This window comes from Ictidomys tridecemlineatus, chromosome 1, assembly GCF_052094955.1.
Source record: "Ictidomys tridecemlineatus isolate mIctTri1 chromosome 1, mIctTri1.hap1, whole genome shotgun sequence".
Lineage (NCBI taxonomy): Eukaryota > Metazoa > Chordata > Mammalia > Rodentia > Sciuridae > Ictidomys > Ictidomys tridecemlineatus.
This window is the reverse complement of record NC_135477.1, coordinates 213,299,746-213,322,908: the sequence shown is the minus strand read 5'-3', so window position 1 is coordinate 213,322,908 and position 23,163 is coordinate 213,299,746. Positions and strand designations below refer to the sequence as shown.

The window sequence follows — 23,163 nt, the reverse complement described above, 5'->3', positions numbered from 1 at the left end:
TTGAGACAGTTGCAGGTTATTTTTCAGAAAGTCCTATTATAAAGTTTATTGTGAAGAATCTTTTTGTTGCCTGTAGGTGGAGCTCAACAGCTGCAAATTAATCATATAACCTAAATTGAGCCTTTTGCCCTGCTTGTTTTCAGCATTTGTTTATTGATTCATAATAAATGTCTAGACAGTAACATCAGATGTAACAAGCAGACCAGAGAGTCAGAAGTCAGTTGTTTGTTGTGATGATTACAATCATGAAAAGGCTATCTCTTATTGCATAATATCTATCTATAATTTTATTGTGATTATTTTTCTAACTTTATTTTCGTCAAATTGAAATATAAATCAAGGAAATCTTGACAGACTTGTAATCTTTTAAGTTTCAGTCTTGGTGTTTGAACAGGTTCTGGTTTTATCAGTGATCTTCTATTTACCTGACATATTTAATTGACTGCAGCATTGTTTTTATTTCATGAAATAGCTCTCTTATTTGGTAAAATTTGCATTTTACAAATGAGCTGTATTGGGTTGACTAAATATGAAGTATCTCACTATAATGATAGTAACATACTAAAGTTGAAGTTGAAGATCTTATGAATTGATTATACTTTAAATTATGAACCAAGGATAATACAGTCATAAATAATGTAGTTATATCTTCTGAGGCCTATATGGACACTTACATGAGCTGCTACTAATTTTAGTCTCTCTCATCTATCTTTGTTGGATTTGTGATATGTGACTAGCATTTCTTATTGCACTTTGAATTATTCCCCCGCCCCCAGGATTTCTAGACCTCTCATAGTAATTGATAAGCTTACTTTCAGAAGATTTTTGAGTCATAGTATACTTTGTGTTTTGGTTTTGCTTATTTTATGGTCAGACTTAGAAAATATAGAATAGTCCTATATAATCTTTGCTTGATATTCAAAACTAGTTCAGTATTTACATTTTAAAAAACTTAAAAGGTAGTACATATTTTTAAATAATAGTACAAACTTAAAAGAGAGTATATTTAAAATATTGAAATCCACATTCTAACAAATCAATTTAAATCATCATCTTTAAGATGACCCCTTCTTTAACTCGTCACAATATTTACAGGCAAGAAATAAAATTAACCAGGTGGAGTATTTTTGTTTCCTTTTATCTCCTTTCCCCAAGATATTGGACTGAAGAGGACAGTAAAAAAAGAAGAGAACTAGAAATACAAGATCTAAACGCAGCATAATTTGCCTGTAAATAAAGAAAATTTGCAATTATTGTTTGGTACAGTATTATAGTGTATTTTCAGGAAATTTTTGGATCTAACAGCAAATGCTAAACTTTGAGCTAGTCTTGGTTTTAATGAAGTTTGCATGCTTTTACTAGAACTTAATTTTTTAAAAAATACCCTTTCTCCTAACCATACTATTCTTAAATATGTTATCCTTATTGCCAAGTGTGCAAGAACTATTATATGATAGGTTCCAGGAAAATGAAATATAGGGAAAATGGTTTCTGTCTGCACGTGTTCATAACATAGTTGCTGTGGTTTAAACTTGTGCCCAAAGTTCATGTGTTGGAAACCCAATTCTCAAAGCAACAGTGTTAAGAGGTAGGACCTTTAAGAAGTGATTAGGTCATGAGGGCTTTGCCCTCTGAATGGATTAATGTGATTATTATGGAAGTAGGTTAATTATCTTGGTAGTGAGTTCCTGATAAAAGGAAAAATTTGGCCCCCCTCTTTCTCTTGTGCTCATGCACCTGTCTATTTCCTTGCCCTTTTTCCTTTCATTATGGGATGATACAGCAAGAAGGCCCTTAGTAGTTGTAGGACCCTTGACCTTGGACTTCCCAGTCTCTAGAACTATAAGGAATAAATCCCTGTTCTTTGTAAGTTGTCCAGTCTCAAAAATCTGTTATAAAAGCACAAAACATTTTAAGACAGTAGTGTAAGAGTAGGAATTGTAAGTAGTTAATTGCCATTCAGTATGACAAGTACTCTACTAGACACACATGCAAAGTATTAGGGATATTAGTAAGTAATGTATATATATTTCATAGAAAGATCAAAATACTAGGTTAAAAAAAACTGAAGATAAAATTATCAGTTTGCAAGACAAAAACAGTCAAATGCCTGATTTCATATGTATCACCTATATGCTGGTAAGATAAATCATATCTCAGAGCCAGTATTTAAAAAGAATAACACTTTAGCATTGAGTTTATTTCTTTTAATTAATATTGCATAATCTCCCAGATTAGATATTTTGGTTTATTGTCTTTATCTGTTATGATAAGAATTTTGGAATAGTATAAATTATAATATAAACCATATCATGGTTTGGTATTTCTGGCAAGCTCCTTTTTTCTTCTGTTTGGATTTTTGTAGCAAGAATTTTTGGATATTCTAAAAAAAAACAAAAATAAAAAAAAAACCCTGTTTCTTGGGCTCTTTGAAATAAAATACCACTTTTAAAATGCCGAGTCAGTTCATTGAGAACCAGTTAATCCATATCCAAGGAATCACCTTCAAAATAAGACCAAAAAAAGTCCTTGAACTTAAGTTACATTGTCCAGAAGTCTGATGTCCTTGCTGTTTTTACAATTAGAGTTTGTATGGCAGACAGGAAGCAGTGAAATGCACATATGGAAGAAGATTCTTATGTCAAAATGGATAAGAGGTATTGACATCTCATTTGAACGTATTGATTTATATATTACCCTTGAGAGTTATGATGTTTTGATCTCACAGCATCAGTTGTTTATAGGGAATAAAATTGTACATTTGAAATACATTGAGATTATGTACAGAAAAACATTAAGTTATTTATCATTTAACGAAGTGTTTTCTTCATTGGAACAAATGCATTCATATGGAAGAATTTTGAAAAATTCATAGTAGTCATGCCTTTCTAGGCTGTACATTGTGAATTCACCTGTAAATTAAATCAGCAGGTGTAGTTGTGAAAGATAAGAAAGAGAAGGGTTTTGTTTTGCACCAAATTAAAAGTGCATGAAATTTCACAAGGACCCAAGAGAGCTTTTCTCTTTTCTTGCTACCCTTCAGATATCACTTGGATTTTGCATATTCATTGAGACTCTCTTTTGTGCCAGTCAGTGTGCTAGGTCCCAACATATACAGGTTAGTGTATCTCATTCTCTTTTCAAGTTGCTTAGTGTCTAGTCAAGGAAGACAGTGAAAAAATAAATAAGAGTTATAAAGTGTTCATAGGTGTTCTAGTCAAGGAGTTGTTCTGTTATTCCACAAATATTCTTCATCTACAAATTTTGTCAGATCATTTTTTTTTCTCCAATTTGAACCCCACAACAAATTTACACGTATAGTTTGAGTTGTTATACTTATTTTACAAATAAAATAAAACTGGACCTTAAAAGGTGAAATGGCTTGCCTTATGTCCTATGGTTAGAAAGTAGCAAAGCCTAAAGAGGGGGTTAGTCAGAACCAAATTATGTGTGTTCAGCTAGGAGATTTACCTGGACTATTTCTACCAAAGGTGTGATATCATTTTAGATATATTACTCTGGATAATTGTAAGGGATAAATTGGAGGAAGGAGGCTAAAACAGAAAGAGAAACTAGTAGATTATCACATTATTCCAAAGAAGAGCAATAATGATCTAACTACCTAAGGTAGTATCTGTGGAGATGAATTTGAGAGTTAAGCAAGTAGAATTATTAAAACTTGATGACAGATTGGATGTAGGAGACCTGAAAGGAAAATATATTCTAAGTGACTCCTAGGCTTCTGGCTTAAATGAATGACTTAAGTAGTGGTGACAGCACTGAGACAGGAACACTGGATGTTACTAATACTCCACTTAGATATTTTTATTCTTATTGTCCTTCCTGATCAACCTCAGTATCCCTGTACATAAACATACATCCTAAATTGCTTCTGAGTCAGTTGCTTCCTTTATTAGTCAGCTTAGGTTATTATGCTTTGGTAACAACAACAACAAAAAATCCCAAATCTCAGTGGCTTAAGACAACTGTTTGTTTTCTTGCTTTTTCTGCATCCTGGTGGGAAGTTGTACATCTGCTCCACATCTTCATTCTAGGGCCCAGAATGAAGAAGCAGCAGCTTTCTGAGATATGCTACTCATGGCAGGATGAAAGAGTGATAATGGTGTCATATACTTGTTCTTAAAGTTTCTACTTAGAAGTGGCACACATCACTTCATCATTTCATTGGCCAGACCAAGTAATATGGTCACCAATAAGGTGAAGTTTAAACCTTTCACATGGAGTATCAGTGAGTGGTTGGGAAAGTAATTCAATCTACTATGCATTAATCAAAAGTTTCTTTAGATACCTATGGCCATATAATAAATTTAATCATAATCTTCCTGACATCTTCTTTGTCCTCTTCCAGGATCAAGAAGATATAATGAAGATGATATAATTGCTATTACCAGATTTTTTTAAAGAAGGAATTCAATTTATAATTATTCAGACTTTTAGAAAGTAGAGAATTCTAAAGGAAATTCTGTCTTACTAGTCTTTACACCAGGGATCTAGAAGAAAACAATGGACATCTCCTACAACTTTCACAGGTGCTACAAAAATACTAAAGTATTTAATGTACAGCACATTAAATCCTAACTTTCTTATTAGATATCGTAAGGATCTTTTAGTTGTAGGGATTAGAAACATTCAAATTAATTTAAGTAAAGGAATTTCTATATAAAGGGGTAGGGTAACTACCCTATCAAAATCCAGATAAAATAATTTTGTACAATTCTCATGAAAAAGCCAGTTAGCAGAAAGTTATGTTTTCTCTTTTACAGCTTCAGATTCTCTTCTTTCCTCTGTTCTTTTGTTTCACTAGCTCTGCAAACCTATTTTTTTCTATAAGGCTGTATGTGCTCCTTATTGCAGATCAGCTCTTCAGAAGAAAAACCAACTTGATTTCTGTGTCCCAAGTACAAACATGAAACTGAGGATCTTACTGGCTTGAGTTAAGAGGAGAGGGAGTTGGGAAGCTATGAGGTATGTTGATGAAACAAGGTGGCTTAGTCCCTCCATCATCTAGCCTTCCCTTCTCAGTTGGTAATGTGAACTCCAGTGTGCAACTTGATTCATAGCTGCCTAGCTGAAAGCATTTGCTAGTTTCCTTTGTAGTTAAGCATGGCCACATTGACCAAGTCTGGCTTATGAGATGAAAGAGAAGTATGTCAGGCAGTTTTTTGGTACCAGGAATTAAATCCAGGGGTGTTTAAATACGGAGCAACATCCCAAACCCATTATATTTTTTATTTTGGGACAGGGTCTCATTGAGTTGCTTAGGGCCTTGCTAAATTGCTCAGGCTGGCTTCAAACCTGTAATCCTCCTGCCTTAGCCTCTTGAGTTGCTAGGATTACAGGTTTGTGCCACCACATCTAGTCAGGCAGTCTTTTTTAAAGAAAGGAAGGAAGAGGCTATCCTTCCTTCGTTCCTTCCTCCTCCTGCCAACCTGGCACACAGATTCATCTGCTGGAGCTAGGGATGAGAGAGGTAGAAGGAACCTGGATCCTTGAAGGCTTTGTAGAACCACTATTCCAGCACAAATTTCTTACCTGTAGACTTTTTCTATATAAGGTAGACTAACCTTCAAGTTGTTCCAATCACATTATTTGGGCTTTCTGTTATGTGTAGCAGAGCCTAAACCTAAGTGACAAAATAAGTGCTTTTTTTTTCAAGATAGGTCTCCTCAGGTGAGAATGTGGGCAGGTCTCCCTGAATAACTGTTTCTTTATTTCTGATAGGTTTCTTAGTTGATTTTCTGATTTTTCCTGAAAGATAATCACATTAGTTTATAACACTCAACATTGCTTCCCCTTCTTACTTTTGGCTGATCAGCTTGTTATTCCCTTAGGAAAATTAGAAAAAAGAGAACTTGGCTGAGGGAGGAGATCTGCAAGTTCAAAGCCAGACTCAGCAAAAGCAAGGTGTTAAGCAACTCAGCAAGACCTTGTCTCTAAATAAAATACAAAATAGGGCTGGGAATGTGGCTCAGTGGTCGAGTGCCCCTGAGTTTAATCCCCAATACCCACCTCATCCCCCAATAAAAGAAAGAGAACTTTGTTCATTTTCCCAACACTAAATCTACCCATTTGCATCTGAGTCCATATTCTTCTGGCAAAGGCAGTTCCTTCATTCTGTGTCCTGGTCTTTATACCTTTCACTTTCTCACCTGCTTTGTCATACTTCTATCCATTTTACTCTTTCAGCTTGCTTTGCACCAGTGTTGTTATGCTTCTTGCAGTTCCACATGCATACCAATCTCATATCTCTTTCAGGCCTTTGCATTTTGTGTTACCTCAGTTTAAAACTGTCTTCCCTGAGATATTCCTGATAACAATTCCTTCTTTTCATTCATTCCCTTGCTCAAATACCATATTAAAGAGGTCTTTTTACACTATACTGTTTAAAATAACTCTCTCCATCTCTATCAGCAATAACTATTCCAGTGATCCAGGGACAGATTTATAAAATTTGTTTGACATTCATGAATATATATGTATGTTAGGATCTACTTCCCTCCAAACAAAATAATCTCATTCATTAGTTCTAACATGTGATTTAGAAATCAGTTTTTCTAAGTTTTACAACTTCTATAGAATCAGCCTTATAAAGTTATATCAACATTAACCTTCTAAATGAGAGGATTTTATTTGTTGGTTTTATTGAATCTTTGTCTTTACGAAAGTTGTCTTTTTAAAAAAAATTTTTTTAGTTGTTCATAGACCTTTATTTTATTTATTTATTTTTATGTGGTGCTGAGAATTGAACCCATGCTATATAGTTGAGCTGTGAAAAACACTTAGTATGATAGAATATGCAGATTTTTAATCTTGATGGTACTAGAGAAGGGTCTAGAAATAAAAGGCCATGATGACACTGCAGAGTATTCAAAAGTCTTAATTATTTGGCTTTATGCATATTGTAATATTCTTGAGTAGGATTTACCAGCATTCCAGTAAAGTTTTCAAAATTGTGTTCTGTTTCTTTTATTGTTTTGGCCTATGCTGTGTAATATGGAAAGAATTTTCAAACAAAATGTATATCATTTTATTAGATATTTAAAGGTCTTTGCTCACAGTTTTTGTAATCAATTAAATGCATATTTGCTTAATCTTTCCTTATGTTGGGAGCATAGGTAAATAAGATAAATAAAGTTAAAAGCAAGTTGGAATGTAGATTATTTTGTCTTTTTCAATGCTACTTTCTGATGTTTATAGAAGACAATGGTCACTCTAAGAAAAAGTGAGAAGAACCCTTTTCTAGCAAAACTAGCTCTATTTTTAAGCTGTGTCAGTGAATTGCAACAATTTTCAGTAGGAAAAAGGGAACAATGACATGTTACAATACTTACTCATAGGATCCTGGCATGATCATAGTTAGGTTGCAGTGTCACTGCTCTGAGTTTTGGTGCTATTTTCATAATATGGGGAGATGTCTGAATTGCCTGAGTTCATGGAGCCAAAGGTCATTCAGAGCTTCTTACTATGTTAAAAAACTCCTGTCAACTGTTTTGTGTTGTTGTTTTAACTAATACTTTAAGAATATTTGAAAGTTCATACTGTATATATCTTTAGTATTCTTTTCTTAAACACTGTAATTGCTGAAGATTATATTATACAAGTTAAAATGAATGCAAACAAATAAAAACCTTACAAAGCTATAACTGAGATGGAAATAAACTGTGCCAAAGGGATTCGCTTCATCTGGCTTATTTGAGTTTGAAAACTTCCCAATTTTCAGGCAAAGCAATTGCCTACCCGTGATGTAGTGTGTATACTGCAACAGTCTTTATTTGTTTCATATTACTCAAATTCTGTTTAGATGTTTGAAATAGTGGAGCTACTTGTGTATATGCTGTTTACCAGACTCTAGAATATTACATACCTATTGAATCATAAAGACAAACAGAATGGCTTAAGGATAGAGAGATAGATTAATAGGACAGAATACAGAAATCTGAAACAGATCCACACAAACATAGTAAACTTACTTTTTACAAAGGTTCAAAGATAATTTGATTGAAAAATAGTAGTCTTCTCAACAAATGGTGCTGGAACAATTGCACACACACATATAAAATGAACCTTGATACATATTTTATACCTTATAACAATTAATTCAAAATGGCTCATAGACCTAAATGTAAAACTATTAAACTTTTAGAAGAAAATGTAGGAGAAAATCTTTATGAACTTGGGTTTAACAGTGAGATTTTAGACTTCATCAAGATTAAAATAAAACTTCGTTTCTTAAAACGAAAAAGATACTGTAAGGGACAAGCCACAGACTGGGAAAGCAACATTTTTGTAAATATATAGCTGATAAAAGACTTAGATCCAGAATATGTATAGAATATTAAAAACAATAAGAAAACAAACCAGCATTAAAAATGACAATAAGATCTGAATGGATACTTTACCAAAGAAGATATATGAAGCAAGTAAATATGAAAATATGCTAACATCCTTGCTCCGTTGGACCCTTATTGTAAGCCCAAACAGGATTTAAAATTTTCTATGCACTATTATTTCACATTTTAGCATATAGTGAATAAGGAGTTAAAAAATGTTTAAAGCTTATTTGTTTTAAAATCTGGAACTCAATTACTTCTCCTTGCAAAGAAACTAGAGCTTAGATTCTAATGCTTACTCTTAGTTTTGTGTTTTGCAGATAATGCAGAAGTTGCTCACTTTAAAATAGGAGCCAAGTAGTGTTACAAAAAAGAATAGGGAAAGAATGATGGCACTAGAGAGATATCTAATCTGTCCCCTATTGTATTTTTAAAGTTTAACTTATTCAAGATTACAGTTCCAGTAATGGGCAATCTAGGATTTAAACATATTTAAGTTTTACTTAACTTTTATATCATGTTTCCCCTGAGATAACATTTATAGAATGAGATATTAGAATGGTGCATCAAGGATGCAGATAATAGGTGCAAGGGAATAGGTAAGAGATTGCTTTTTGATAACTGCAAGAACTTGTATATGCATAGATATATGTTTGCAGGATTTTCGTAGAAACTATTAGAGAAGTAAATTGTGACCAGGTCATAATGGGTTTTCTGTCGTATATTTGAAAATTGGACTGTGTCCTTTGAATAGTAAAGAACAATATAAAGATCAAAAAATTGGAAAATGACATGATTAGGTTTTTATTTTAAAAACTCACCATTGTAATGATATGGAATTTAAACTGGGGGAGCCAAGATTAGAGTTTAGAGGGAAGGATATGATGAAACCGTAAACTAAGGCAGCATTCTGTTTGCTAGGCCCCTTTTATTCAAACATCTACAGTAGCCACGTAGTATATATAAACACTACTCTTGCTCACAAAAAAGTTCCCAACTGAGCTATCAGATAGATAGCCATCTGTACAGAATGAACTCTGTATGAAACAGAAGCTCAGAGAAATCACAGCAGCTTCATGTATATGGAGAGACTAATTTTGATTTTATGGATCAGGAAGTCTGCATGTATGCAAGCAGATAGCAATAGTAGTAGGCCTTGAAGAAAGGGTAGAGTTTGAATATGAGGAAATGGGTGGGGAAGGGAATTTCCAGCAGAGGAAACTGAGAAAAGTACAGACTATATTTGAAGAACAATCTATTGTGACTAGAAGAGTTGGTGCACTTGGAAATAAAACTGAAAAGATATGTTGGGACTAGATCATGAGGTTCTGTCCAGGGTAATAAAGTGTAAATATAACTCCTTTTGATTTATTTATGTATTAATCAAATGTACAGATAAACATAGATCAAACTTTTTCAACTAGATAAATGAATTTAAAAGATTCAGATGGATAAATATTGGATTTTCTACATTTTGAGAGAGGAATAATATGAATAGGAAGTGTTGAATAGATTACCATTTAATTGTGTTATTTTTCTTTTTTGAATTTGAAAATGAATACCAAACTACTATAATTAATAGTATCTTGATGAAGGTATGCTTTCTTTCATTTGAATACATTTCTGTGCTCGTGTGTTTTAAAATCCAGAAGACAACCAAAGCACAGGTTAACTCTTAACATGATTATATATAGTTAACCCTATAGTATACAGCCCTTTTGAAAAGCACTGATGCACCCAACAGTTATATGGATCATTTCAAAAAGAATGACACTGAGTTTGTCATCTTAAACATTTACTTGAATAATGACTGTTACTCAATTTAATGACAGCAGTGCTCTATGAAGATCATAATAGCAGTGATTTTAGTAGAAATGAGATCTGAGTAAATCAACCTTTTGAACCTGTTTTTTCTTATTTTTACATGTGATTAATACCTGCCCTTCCTATTTCGATAGGGTTTTAGTGAAATTAATGAAATATGTGAAACTACATTTAAAATATGCCATTAAGGCCCTTTGATTTCCACAGTCTTAATTCTGTCATTTAACAATCACAGCATAGCTCACTTTCTGATACTCTCTTCCAGCCTTGACATATTTGAAAATAAAGTTAAAATTAATTTCTTAGGTAATTGATCAGAGTTATTAAACATACGTGGTTACCATAGCAGTATTTAAGGACTCCATGTATTTTAAAGGTGTAATACCACTGAAGCAGAAGAGATGAACGAGTTCATTGGGATGATTTGGACAGACAAATGAAGCCTAACTAGAAAATTAGTACCTATCATTCTTCCTAAGCATCCTGGTTCTCCCAACTCCTACATCCCTTTCTTGGGTTACAGAAAATGTAATTCTGTATCAGATGCAATTTTTGTTCAAATCAATTTTTGTCAGATGAGCACATGAAATTACTTCAGAAAATAAGAAGTTAGGAAAATATTAAGTTGGGTAAGTAGACTGAGTACCTTAAATGAATACAAAATTTCAAATAAAATGGTAAGTCAGATGAGGTTAATAATTTTTTCCTGAAGGTGTTTTTAAAGGCAGATTTATACTGCTGACAGCCAGTAGATTGTATGGATGATTTTGTTAGTAAAAGGAATGATCTTACCTAAGAAAATGTGTTTAATAATTTGTTGTATTTTCCCTACATCATTAATTTACTATTTTTATTTCATTTGTTTAATATTAATTATTTATAAGAATGAAAGTATTATTTTTGAGAACATTCTGTTTATAATAAAACCTTTATGAAAACGTCCTAAAACAAAAATAACAAGTATTTTCAAATGTGATTATGGACATGTTCGCTTAAGGCAACAAATTTAAAAGATAACGTTCTAACTTTAGCTAGTGTATGCAACTATTTTATTTTCGAAAGATAAATGTTCTTACTAAAAATTCATTGGCATTTATTGCTTAGGAAAACAAGTTTTTTCATCTATGTGCTTTTAACTATAAATTACTACAGAAACATTTCAAATCTCACTGAAGAAAACATTAAAAAGCTATTTTTTAAAACAAAATATTGGTAATAAAGTTCTTCTATTCTTCTCTTGATGTTGTGATTTTTGCTTGAATATTTACAATTTGAGAACTTGGGCATGCCAGAAGTTTTAAGACAATAATTTTTTGTTTATTTGTTTGGTACTGGGGATTGAACTCAGGGGCACTCGACCACTGTGCCACATCCCCGGCCCTATTTTGTATTTTATTTAGAGACAAATTTCACTGAGTTGCTTAGCACCTCATTTTTGCTGAGGCTGGCTTTGAACTTGTGATCCTACTGCCTCAGCTTCCCAAGATCTGCTGGGTTTACAGGTGTGCACCACCATGCCCAGCTTAAGATAATAGTTTTAAAAGTCATTTTCCTATGTGGAACTAATTTATAAATGGAATATTATTATGGAATGATATTACTTGATTTTCTGCATTGACAAGATGGGGAATGATTAGTAAACAGGGCTACTGAAGATGGTTATATAGGTTATAACCTTAAGAAGGGATTAGCCATGTGGTGTGAGTCTGTGCTGAAGTCTAGCTTTCTGCACTTGTGAGAGACCACATCAGCCCTGAGGTATGGATGCTATTTTCAGATCCTTTAGGTTAGAAAAAGTGTGTTTTTGTTGTTGGTTTTCTTGTATTTCGCTTATTTTTTGTTTCTCTAGTTGGTATTTCTAGAGAGTGTGCCCTTTCTAATTACAAAACAATGCCTCATGTGCTGGCCTGTGGATAATTTTAAAAAGCAAAAGAAAATGAAAAGATAGACATGATGACTTGTTAGGCCAGTGGCTACAGCACAGTGACCTAGATGTGGCAGATTTTTACTAACATTAAGGCAGCTTGGAGATAATATGTTGCAATGGAAGGAGCTATAGGAAGGAGTTTAAGAACCAGAAGTTTAGATCTTCTACATCTTTTTTTTCCAGCTTTTTGAATTTGGGTGTTCTTTTCTTGAAAACAAAGTACTTGAACTCCCTTGATGAGCATATCTAGCCCTGGACCTCTATGAAAGCTGTATCTGGAATGTGGTAAACAGGGAGAGAGTAGAGCTGAGAATTTTCCAAATTGACAGATGTCATATGTAATTCAAAGTCTTTAATATAGCTATATGCATCTCAAAGCATGCCTTGAAATCAGGTAGTTTTCCAACTTCCTTCTTTCTACTTATTTATTTTATTCCTCTTCTTATCCTTTTCTTTTTTTTAAACTTCCACAATAGATCTTACATAGTTGATTTTGGATCTTTCTTCTTTTCTAATGTAAGCATTTAAAACTCTGAATTTCCTTCTAAACATTGCTTTCTCTGCATTTCACCAATTTTTAGTATATTGTTATGACCATCAATTTTATATGTCAACTTGGCTGGGTTATAGACTCCAGTTGTTCAAACACTAATCTAGGTGTTTTATGAAAATATTTTGTATATGTGATCAGAATCTATAATCAGTGACTTTAGGTAAAGCAGATTATTCTAGATAATCTGGAGACCTGATTTGATCAGTTGAAGAGCAGAGCTGAAGCTTCCCTGAAGAAGAAATTCCATCTAGATAGCAGTTTCAGTTCCTGTCCAAAAAGTCTTCAACTTGTCTTTGCTGATGGCCTGCTTGTGTTACAGATTTCAGACCCAGGAAATTGCCCAGGTATTGGCTCATCCACAATTACATGAGCCACTTCTTTGCAATAAATATCCCACCCCCTCTCTATACATATATACATACATATGTAAACACACACACACACACACACACACATACACACACACATATCCTACTGGTTCTTGTTTTTTCTCTGAAATTGACTAATAAATTGTGTTTTTATTTTTATTCAGTTCAAAGTATTTCCTAATTTCCCTGTGGCTTCTTCTTTGATCTATGGGTTTTATAGAAGTGTGCTGTTTAATTCCCAAATATTGGGGAATTTTCCAGGGATTTTTCTGTTACTGATGCCCAAGTTAATTTCATTGTGGTCAGAGGGCATATTCTGTATGATTCCATTTATTGTACTCTGATGGAGACTTTGTTTTTTGGCCCGACATATGGCATATTTTGGTACGTGTTTTATGTGCTCTTGAAAAAAGTATATGTATTCTGCTGTGGTTGTTTGGAATATTCTATAAATACCCCCAATATATTTTTTTATTGTACTTTGACTTGCATTTTAATGTTTACATTATTATGGAAAACCTGCACATTTTTTAATAAATCAATTTTTTTTGAGAATTGCATTCCTAAAAACTGAAGGACCATTTAGTAAGTTCTAACTTTACAATCCATTAATTATTTTTATTAATAAGTGAGTAGTAATTTGTTATTTTGTTTCTTGCTATAGGTCATAGTATAATGCACACATATTAGTTTTATATCTTCAGCTTTCAATTTTATCTTGTATAGTACTTAGAACCCTTAGTTTCCTTTTGATTATCCAAGAATAAAATTTTAGTTGGTAAATTTTCTTGGACTTGTCACGTTTAATTTTCTTCAGAGTATTTTTTATGTATGTGTGTGGCAATTTTGTTTTCTCATCCTAAGAACAGAAAGTGAATGGAAATGAAAAATCAAATCACTATATTCTTTTCTGGAGCAAGTTTTCCTCATCTTTGAGAAAATTGCGGTAATCAGGATTATTATGGCCTTTTGAATTTTCACTGTATTTTTCTTTAAAATAAGCACAGTGAAAAAAAATAGTTAAAAATAATTGGTCTTTGGATTCTTTCCTTAGATTTCCCATATTACTCCTTTAAATAGTATACTTGCTATCTGTGATTGCTTCACAATTTATATAATACAAAATTGTAAGTTTCTGTAATAAGTGGGAAAAATGTATTAGATAATCAGTTTAAGTTTTAGTGAATTGAGAATATTCTTTGAGATTTGGAAAGGGCCTTAAGAAGCCATCTAAGGCCAGCTTCAGAGTCATTTTATCAGAATATATTTGGTGTTATAAGCAATTATATCATATTTAAGTAAGTTTTTTTTTCCCGTGTTGCCCTTTTCCCAATACTGTTAGTAGTTGTGCAACTATAAAAAGGGGACTCATTTGTAGGAGTCAAAAATGTTTTATGTTTTAGTAGTGGAAAGAGTATTGACTTAGAGTTGAACTTACCAAGGCAAAATACAAGTTGTTACAGTTTTTAATCAGTTTCTTTGAATGAATTATTTAACCTTTCTGATCCTAAGAAATTAAAGTGCCCATCTTACCATATTGTTGTAACAATGGAATGAGTTAGTAGGCATTCAATAAAATCATAACTATTTACTTCAATTATAACATTTTATTTTTTCTGTTTTTAAGATATTACATATAAAGTATGTTTTTAATATACTACATTACAAAGGTATTCTTACTATAGTTTCAGAAATTTTCAAGTGATTAAGAATACTTTTTTTAATAGTATAAATCATTTGTACTATGACTGTTTTCCCATTAAGTAGCATTTAACTTTCTGCTTCACTTAATCTTCCTTTACCAAATGTTTATAGCACCTTAATAGAATTATTGAAGTTTAAAGTTGGAAGTGTCATGTAAACCATCTCCTAGTGTCTTACCCCATTTGGGCTGCTGTGATATAAAATCATAAACTGGCAAGCTTATAAACAACTGAAATTTTCTCTTACAGTTCTGGAGCCTGGGAAGTCATAGATTTAGGCACCAACAGATTCCTTGTATTGTGAAGGCTTGATTCTTTGTTCATTGATAGCCATTTTTCACTGCATACTCATCTGAAGCAAGACTCACAGGGCCCTCATATTTTATACGGACATTAATCATGTTCATGGGGGTTCCACACACAAGGACAGAAACACTCAGAGCATTCACTTAGTTTTCTCATTTTTCACATAAACTTTTGAGAGGTTAAGTAATCTGTTGAAGATTCTTTTGCTGCTGACAATGTAGGTGGTGACACATCCAATGTAAATCTGGTATCCTTTTTCCTTTCTCCCAAATCACTTACCAGTCTACAACATTTACTCTGAAGCAGCTACTAAACTCATATTATTTTCTTTGCCCACTAAATTATTTAAAAAATGTACATGCAGTGGAGCTCCCTCAAAAAAACTAGGAACCACCATATGACCTAGCTTTCTCATTCCTCAGTACATATCAAAAGATCTAAAATCAGCTTAGTGTAGGTATGCAGACACATCAGTGTTTATAACAGCACAATAAGCAATAGCCAAGCTCTGGAACCAATCTAGGTACCCAAAGAGTGGACGAATGGATAAGAAAATGTGTTATATATACACAATGTACTACTGCTGAGCCATAAAAAGAATGAAATTAGGGCATTTGCCAGTAAACAGATAGAACTGGAGACCATCATGTTAAGTGAAATAAGCCAGACCCAGAAAGTCAAAGGTCAGGTGTTTTCTCTGATAGGCTGAAGCTAGACCAAAATAAGGAAAAGAAGAAAAAGAAAAATAAAGGGGGCAGGGAATTCTATGAAAATAGAAATCAGTGAAGTAGAGGAAGAAGATTGATTGAGGGGCAAGACAAGAAAAGGGAAAAGTGATAGAATGAATCTGATCAAACTTTTCTATGTTCATGTGAATATATTACATTGAACCTCACCTTCATGTTTATCCACAAGACACTAATCGAAAAATAAATAAATAAAGCTATGAATAAATAGAAGAAAGATTAGTAGAGTAGAGAAAAGGGAACAGAGCGATGGAGGAGGGGAGGGAAAGGTGGGACACTGAGGATTGAAATGAAATAAATTAAGCTCCTTGTATGTATGATTATGTAAAAAACGTACACAACCATTATGTGTGACTATAATGCACCAATAAAAAGGGGGAAAAAAGGTACATGGGAGTAAAAGTCTTGGAAGCCACTATTGAGAATCTGTTCACAGCAGTTGTTCTCTGTGGTGTATGATATATGAGGGAATGTTGTTTTGATCATATTATAATTATTGTGAAAAATGGAAATGTGAATTTTAGTGTTTTTGTATTTATTTAAGGAAAATTCCATTGCAATAGAATAATCAGTTTGTTACTGTTATTTCTTAAAAAATGATTTTCCTTGATTTGGGTTTTCTACAAACAAGCCTTTCCCTGAATCCCCTATGACTCATTGTTTTAATCGTTTACCTATGAGATTATTTGTTAGATTCAGGAAACTCAGTTTCCAATTTTAGAATTATTGGTTCAACGTCAGGGTACATAAGTGACTCAATTTATATGTGGATCATGTTTGCGCTTTTATTTGCATGTTATTTAGAATTTAAGAAAAATTTCCCTCTAGAAGCAGTCTGTAATTGATAATTGCTCTTCCCTGATTTGGGGCAGTTTAATTTGGAGCTATTGGAACTCCACAAGGAAAACAGTAAATTTCAATTATTAAATATGTATGCATATACAAATACATGTTTGTATATATATAAAATCTATGAAATGTCATTAGAACTATACATCAGGCCACAGATACTTGATTTCTGAAAATTTGTGACAATAATTTTATTGGCAAATCTGAGGAAAGATCATTTAAATCAGTTTATTCCTTTATTTTTTCAGTTAACATTGACTATCTGATGTGTGTGATATATAAGGTTCTTATATTTGAGACGGATCTTTGAATAGATGGTATATTACATTATGTTGTGTTTATATCAGTAATTTACCTTTTATTAGAAGAAATGGTATATTTGCAAATCACACTTTTGATTTTGTCTTCTTCCATGCATTCAGGATTGTTCAACTAGGTTTGTTGGCCATTTCTTTCTCATAGCTTTCCAACTTATTATTACTATTTTATGTTTAGTCAAGATACTGCATTTTATTAAATGTTGATAATTTCTTGAATTGTGAAGTAATTTTCATGTTTGATAGTATATTCTCTTCTTAGTTGGCGAGTAGAGTATCTTAACTTTTTTTTTTTTTGAGTATCTTAAATTCTAAAGCCAGAGTTCCAAAGCCAGAGTTCCAGAAGATGAGCTCCAGACTAGCCAAGAGCTAGTGTCTTGCTTCCACTCATGCAAGCTCACAATTGTCAAAGAGAAACACTGTAGTTTGGCTTCAACATTTTTTTTTATTAGTTGTTCAAAACATTACAAAGTTCTTGACATATCATGTTTCATACATTTGATTCAAGTGGATTATGAGCTCCCATTTTTACCCTATATACATAATGCAGATTCACATCGGTTACACATCCACTTTTTTACCTACTGCCATACTAGTGTATGTTGTATTCTGCTGCCTTTCCTAACCTCTACTATCCCCCCTCCCCTCCCCTTCCCTCTCCTCCCATCCCCCCCTTCCAGTCTTCTGTCCCTACCCCATCTACTGTAATTCATTTCTCTCTCTTGTTTTTTTCCCCCTTTCCCCTCACTTCCTCTTATATGTAATTTTGTGTAACAATGAGGGTCTCCTTCCTTTACCATGCAATTTCCCTTCTCTCTCTTTCCCTCCCCCCTCTCATCCCTGTTTAGTGGTGATCTTCTCATGCTCTTCCTCTCTATTCTGTTCTTAGTTGCTCTCCTTATATCAAAGAAGACATTTTTTCAAATATTTTGGTCTTAGGACCCTTTACACTTAAAAATTATTAAGTACTTCAAGGAAATTTTGTTTATTTGTGTTATGTGTATCAGTATTTTTTGTATTACAAATTAAAATTAAGAAAAAACTAAATATATAATAAATATGTTTAGAAATAGCAATAATAAATTCCATCAAATCATAATGTAAATACCATCTATTTTAGAAAAAAATGACTATTTTTCCCCAAAACATTTAATAAGAAGAATGGTATTGTTTTACATTTTTGCAAATTTCTTTAATTATTGACTTAATGGAAGGCAGATGAATTTTCATATCAGCTTCTTCATTTGATCTATTGTATACACTATGTTGTTTTGGTTAAATTATAGGAAAAAATCTGACTTTACACAAATATGTAGTTGGGAAGAGGAAGGAGTGTTTAGCATCCTTTTCAAATAAATATAGTTATTCTTTTTGATACCCCAAAATACTATGCCAAACTTCAACAGGTAATAATTTCTTATAGGTTAGAGGCACTATGAAATCCAAAGCTAAATCAATAATTAAAATTACGTTCATTGATTTATTTCACAATTGAAGTAAATTATTTCCCCTTACATGATTTTGTAATATTATGCATTGGTCATTTGGAAAATACTGGTTCATCAAGTTAATCAGATATCCCAAATGTTAATACATTTTGTTATGTAAAAAGATCACATTTGTTAAAATTATCACTGATCCTCAAATAGATCTTCCAGTGTTTAGTCAGTTTCATCATAGTTCTTTCAAGTTTTTTAAAATTCTAATTTGTGCTAGCTTGCTCAAACTTTATCATTGTCAACAAATATTTTCAATCTTTCTTGAAACAAGAAGCTCACTGTTTCCAAATGCGAATAAACAAAATTTGTCAGTTATTCTTTCAAATTTCAGGTGTACCATGAAGAAAACCTGACAGTTATAGCTTACAACTTGAATAATTGTACAAGTGTTTTTCCTCCAAACAACTCTCATACTTGTGTGTTCAGTAAAAGAGTTTTATACATACTTCTTTTATTACATAGAATATTGTACTCAAAGTCTGAAATTTCTTAAAATTAAATTAATAACTTTTACTGTGTTATCAAGATATTTTTAAGTGAAATTGGCTTTTTTTTTTTTTTTAACTGTGGTTATCTGGGAGATACAAATACAATGACTTCTAGCACTGTTTGCTGACACTGCTCTAATTCACGCTTCAATTCCAGCAGTTTTAACCACCATCGCGTTTGTACTATCAGTGAAAAAATGTCAAAAGAGTGAAAAGGACAAGTCACATCTTACTATTATTAAATAGTTTCAATCTCATGGTCTCTCTTGAAATGGTTTCAGAGCCTTCCAAGGTCCATGAGCCATATTTTGAAATTGCTAGTATAGTCATTTAAGAATGTAGAGCACAGACTCCAGGCCCAAAGGTATTTGGCTCTGCCTTGCTGTGAATTCTAGAGCTCTAGAGCAAGTATTTACTTTAGTTTTCCCATTTGTAAAGTGAACTTATAATTGTACTGTATATATAGGATTAATCTGCAGACACTGGGTGTTATGGTGTACCCAGTCACTCAGGAGGCTGAGACAGGAACATTACTTGAGGCCAGGAGTTTGAGGCCAGCCTGGGCAATGTAGCAAGAATCTGTCTCTTAATAATAATAATAATAATAATAATAATAATAATAATAATAATAATACAGATTAAAGAAACTCAACAAACAAATGCAGTGGGAAACTGAATGAACCTAGAATCGGGATAAAAAAAGACTTGGATTGGTGTACAGATGAATGAACTAGTGTACATATATAAAGCTCTTAAGATAGTATATAGTAACCTTATATGTTTACAAATTATACTATATTTTGCACTATACACATACCTACATATGTAAATATTCTATTAACTCTGGATATTTTGAAAAGACTATTCAGATTCATCTCACCGCTCACATTCACTAGACCAGATAAATGACACATATTTTAATTATAAAAAACCCTTAGAGTTCTTTGTCTATCTTGTTTATACCACTTTAGATTGCCAAGAGTTTACTTTGAATTGCTTTGATAGCAGTGGTAGGGAATAATTATTATTGTCTTTATAACTGGTTTCTCTTACTGATGTACCTACAAGTTGATTTTTTCTGTAGTTTAAATGGCTTTGGGAGGTATTTCCAGTGTGATGTAAAAGAGTTGGTTGGATGATGATACAACTTGGCTAATATTAAAAGTTAAATAACTATTTGTATTGCTCTCTTTAGACTTTTGCTTTTAGTTCATTTATTCTTTGCAACCTGGATTTATTAACAAGTCTGTGCATGCTCAAATAGTGTTGATTCTCCTTTCCTGTGGCCTTCATCCAGAGCTTTGTGTTAAAAGACTAGTTATTATTTTTCCACACAGCATAGAAAGATAATATTGAGTCTTTGACTTTAATAAAAATTAATCTTTCTTTAAATTAATTTTATTATTTATTCAGGGCATACAAGCTATTGATTACTTCTATCTTTCTTGAATATATTTGTCAGAATTTCTGATTGAAAGTAAAAGTAAATTAACCATACTTTGGGGTCCAACAGGGGCTTTTGTGCTGTTGATTAATCATACTAAATGAAATTATTCTGTTAGAATAGTAAATAACAAAGAAGGATTACTTAAGTCTGGTAACATCTTAAACATAAAATGGAAGGGAAATAATTAACTGAGTTTTTTTTAATGGAGGTCATCTCAAAATTTGTCCTTCATTTTTAAGAACTGATGTTATCATTAATATTCAAGTTGTATCTTTAAAAGAAACTAAGTTGAAATTAGTTTTTTGAAAAATCTCTACATTTTTAAAATTATATCTATTTGAATAATAGTGTAATAAAAGTAACGTTTTTCCTGCCATCTTTGGAACCAGAAACATGACCCTGTACTTTTTGATCCATACTTCATCTTCAAATGAACTCTTCTATGAAGCTCTGCTGTTATGTCTCATACTACCTCAGTATTCTATGTATCATAAGCACAAAAGAAACTTTTCTTTCTTTCTTTCCTATTTTAAATCAAGTGAACTTTGATGTAATTTTTTAGGCCCATATAAAAAATGAGTAATTTCATATTTTGTTTTAACCTCATGTTTATAATTTGGGATTTGGAGTTCTATGAAATGCCTTTCACTCTAAATTAGGCTAGATGATAATCACTCTTCTCAGTCTGGCCAAAAGGTAATTTTCAGTGCAGTGACACCTTCAGAAGAAAAGTTGAGAGACTTCTAAGTATAAATCTTTATTGTTAATGATTTTGTCCTTCCTTGTATTTTCTGCTGTTTATTTTCTTTGAAACAAACTAAACTGTTTCTTTGTAGACTCCAAGGACACATATGTGTCCTATACCTAGGGTCCAAAAGTTTCCCATTCCTATGCTTATATTGTGCTGTTTCTTCAGGCTTGTGTACACCTAAGCTCTTAATCCTTTCCCCTGAGCCATCTCCAAAAGCTAGCTTCATATTTGGTGAAGAAAGAATTGTTTCTGAAGATTGTCTTTGGATTCAGTTGTAGAACAGGAAAAGAGTTTGCAATTCTGGGAGTTCCCCTGGACCCACCGCCAAAACAACTGAAGGTTTCTGGAGTCTGCATTGATCCCCTCTTAATAGCATAGAGACATATCTTTTAAATTCTGAATTCACAAAACAGAAATGGAGAACACTATGAAAATGTATATTTTCTTTTTCTTTTCTTTTTTTTTTTTAGAGAGAGAGAATTTTTTTATATATATTTATTTTTTAGTTTTCGGCGGACACAAAACATCTTTGTTTTGTATGTGGTGCTGAGGATCAAACCCGGGCAGCACACATGCCAGGCGAGTGCGCTACTGCTTGAGCCATATCCCCAGCCCCGAAAATGTATATTTTCTTATGGGCTTTAGATTAATAAGCATAGTTTAATTTATTTTGATGAATAAAAGGCTATCTTTCCAGGTACATAATAGTAGACTTTTCTAACAACAGAATATTTCCACAAAAATTTTTAATTATGTTTTAACATAATGTTTTTAAATAGCTAATATCTTCTAACATCCCAATTGGAAATTTTATTTTTCAAAATGTTAAAAGTCTGAATCAAATTTTTCAAAGGATTATAGTCTAAATCAATGTTCCTCTTTCCTTTACATGCATGTTCATAAAACAGATGTAATCCTGGCTATGACTGTCTTATGTATTCAAACTGTGTAGATTGCTGAACATTTGGCAAAGACAATTATATACTTTGGCTTGGGATGTGGAAACAGCAAACGTTTCCACTTTCCATTATGTAAATTAGCAGTGGAAATAGCTGTATATTGCTCTATGATGTTATCTTGCTAAATATAGGTAACTCAGATTCATTCCCGTTGGAAGGAATAGTTTGTCATAAATTTATGGTGAAGTTTTTAGTATAACAAATATATTTGTTTATTGTAATGGACATTCAGTCTCTTTTTTTTCCTCTAAACATCTACAGGATCATAAATTCTAGCAACATTGATCAGATTTCTGTAGTAACTTTTATTTTCAATCTTTATATTTTATAATTTTTATGATGGTGAGCACTATATTCAAGGAAAAAATATTTTAATCTTATGATGAATATATTGTTTGTGTATCTCTCTCTTTTTTTTTTTTTTGAACCTGTCTATTTCTTGGACATGTTGAAATAAGGCAAGAAAAATCAAATAAAGATTTAGAACTTCTTAGTTTAATTTTGGCAATAAAATAGGTAGACATTAAATTGTAAACTCAAGAAGATTTTTAAGGAAGCAGTGATTTAGTTTATAAATTATACCCCACATAATTTGGATATTATGTTCAAATAAGTATTAAGTTATTATGTTTAAGCCAATTGGTTGACATTATATTGTTTTTATCATGTTTATAAGTATTAATGGTATCACCTAGTGAACCTTCAGCAAATGGTTTACATTAAGTTTAAATATTGCTGAGACCCTAGTTTTTAATCAAAGGGCTTAGAAGTGCCACACTTCTGAGGTAACCTAATGTTCATCAGCAGCTCTAGGAGACAATGGACAGGAAGGAGAAGACAGACAGATCTTAAGGCAGTCCAGCACACAGAGCCCTGATTGTTTGCCTATTGGTTGCTTTGCAGAGCAGTATACGATATATTCTATTTGGGGATTTCATTTTACTGTTAATGTTTTTACTTTCATTCAATTGTTAATCAACAGTTTCCTCTGTGAAGATGTTTTTGCCATTCTTGGAACCACATAGAATTTTTCCTTTAATAATACTGTTTGTAGAGGTCCCAGGCATGTGAGTGA

At 32.4% G+C, this 23,163-nt stretch overlaps 1 protein-coding gene across 4 annotated transcripts in view; it reads left to right on the top strand.

Moving 5' to 3' along the window:
- The window catches only part of Cwc27 (CWC27 spliceosome associated cyclophilin), a 217,135-nt gene that overhangs the window by 42,554 nt on the left and 151,418 nt on the right, over window positions 1–23,163 (top strand). Inside the window, exon 11 of one of the 4 annotated variants that reach the window (XM_078015914.1) lies at window positions 4,876–4,986. The exons of the other annotated variants lie outside the window; for them this stretch is intronic. Within the exon in view, the coding sequence (XP_077872040.1) occupies window positions 4,876–4,954 (79 nt within the window). The 3' untranslated portion in view covers window positions 4,955–4,986. The remainder of the gene's footprint in view (window positions 1–4,875; window positions 4,987–23,163) is intronic. 4 annotated transcript variants of the gene reach the window in all.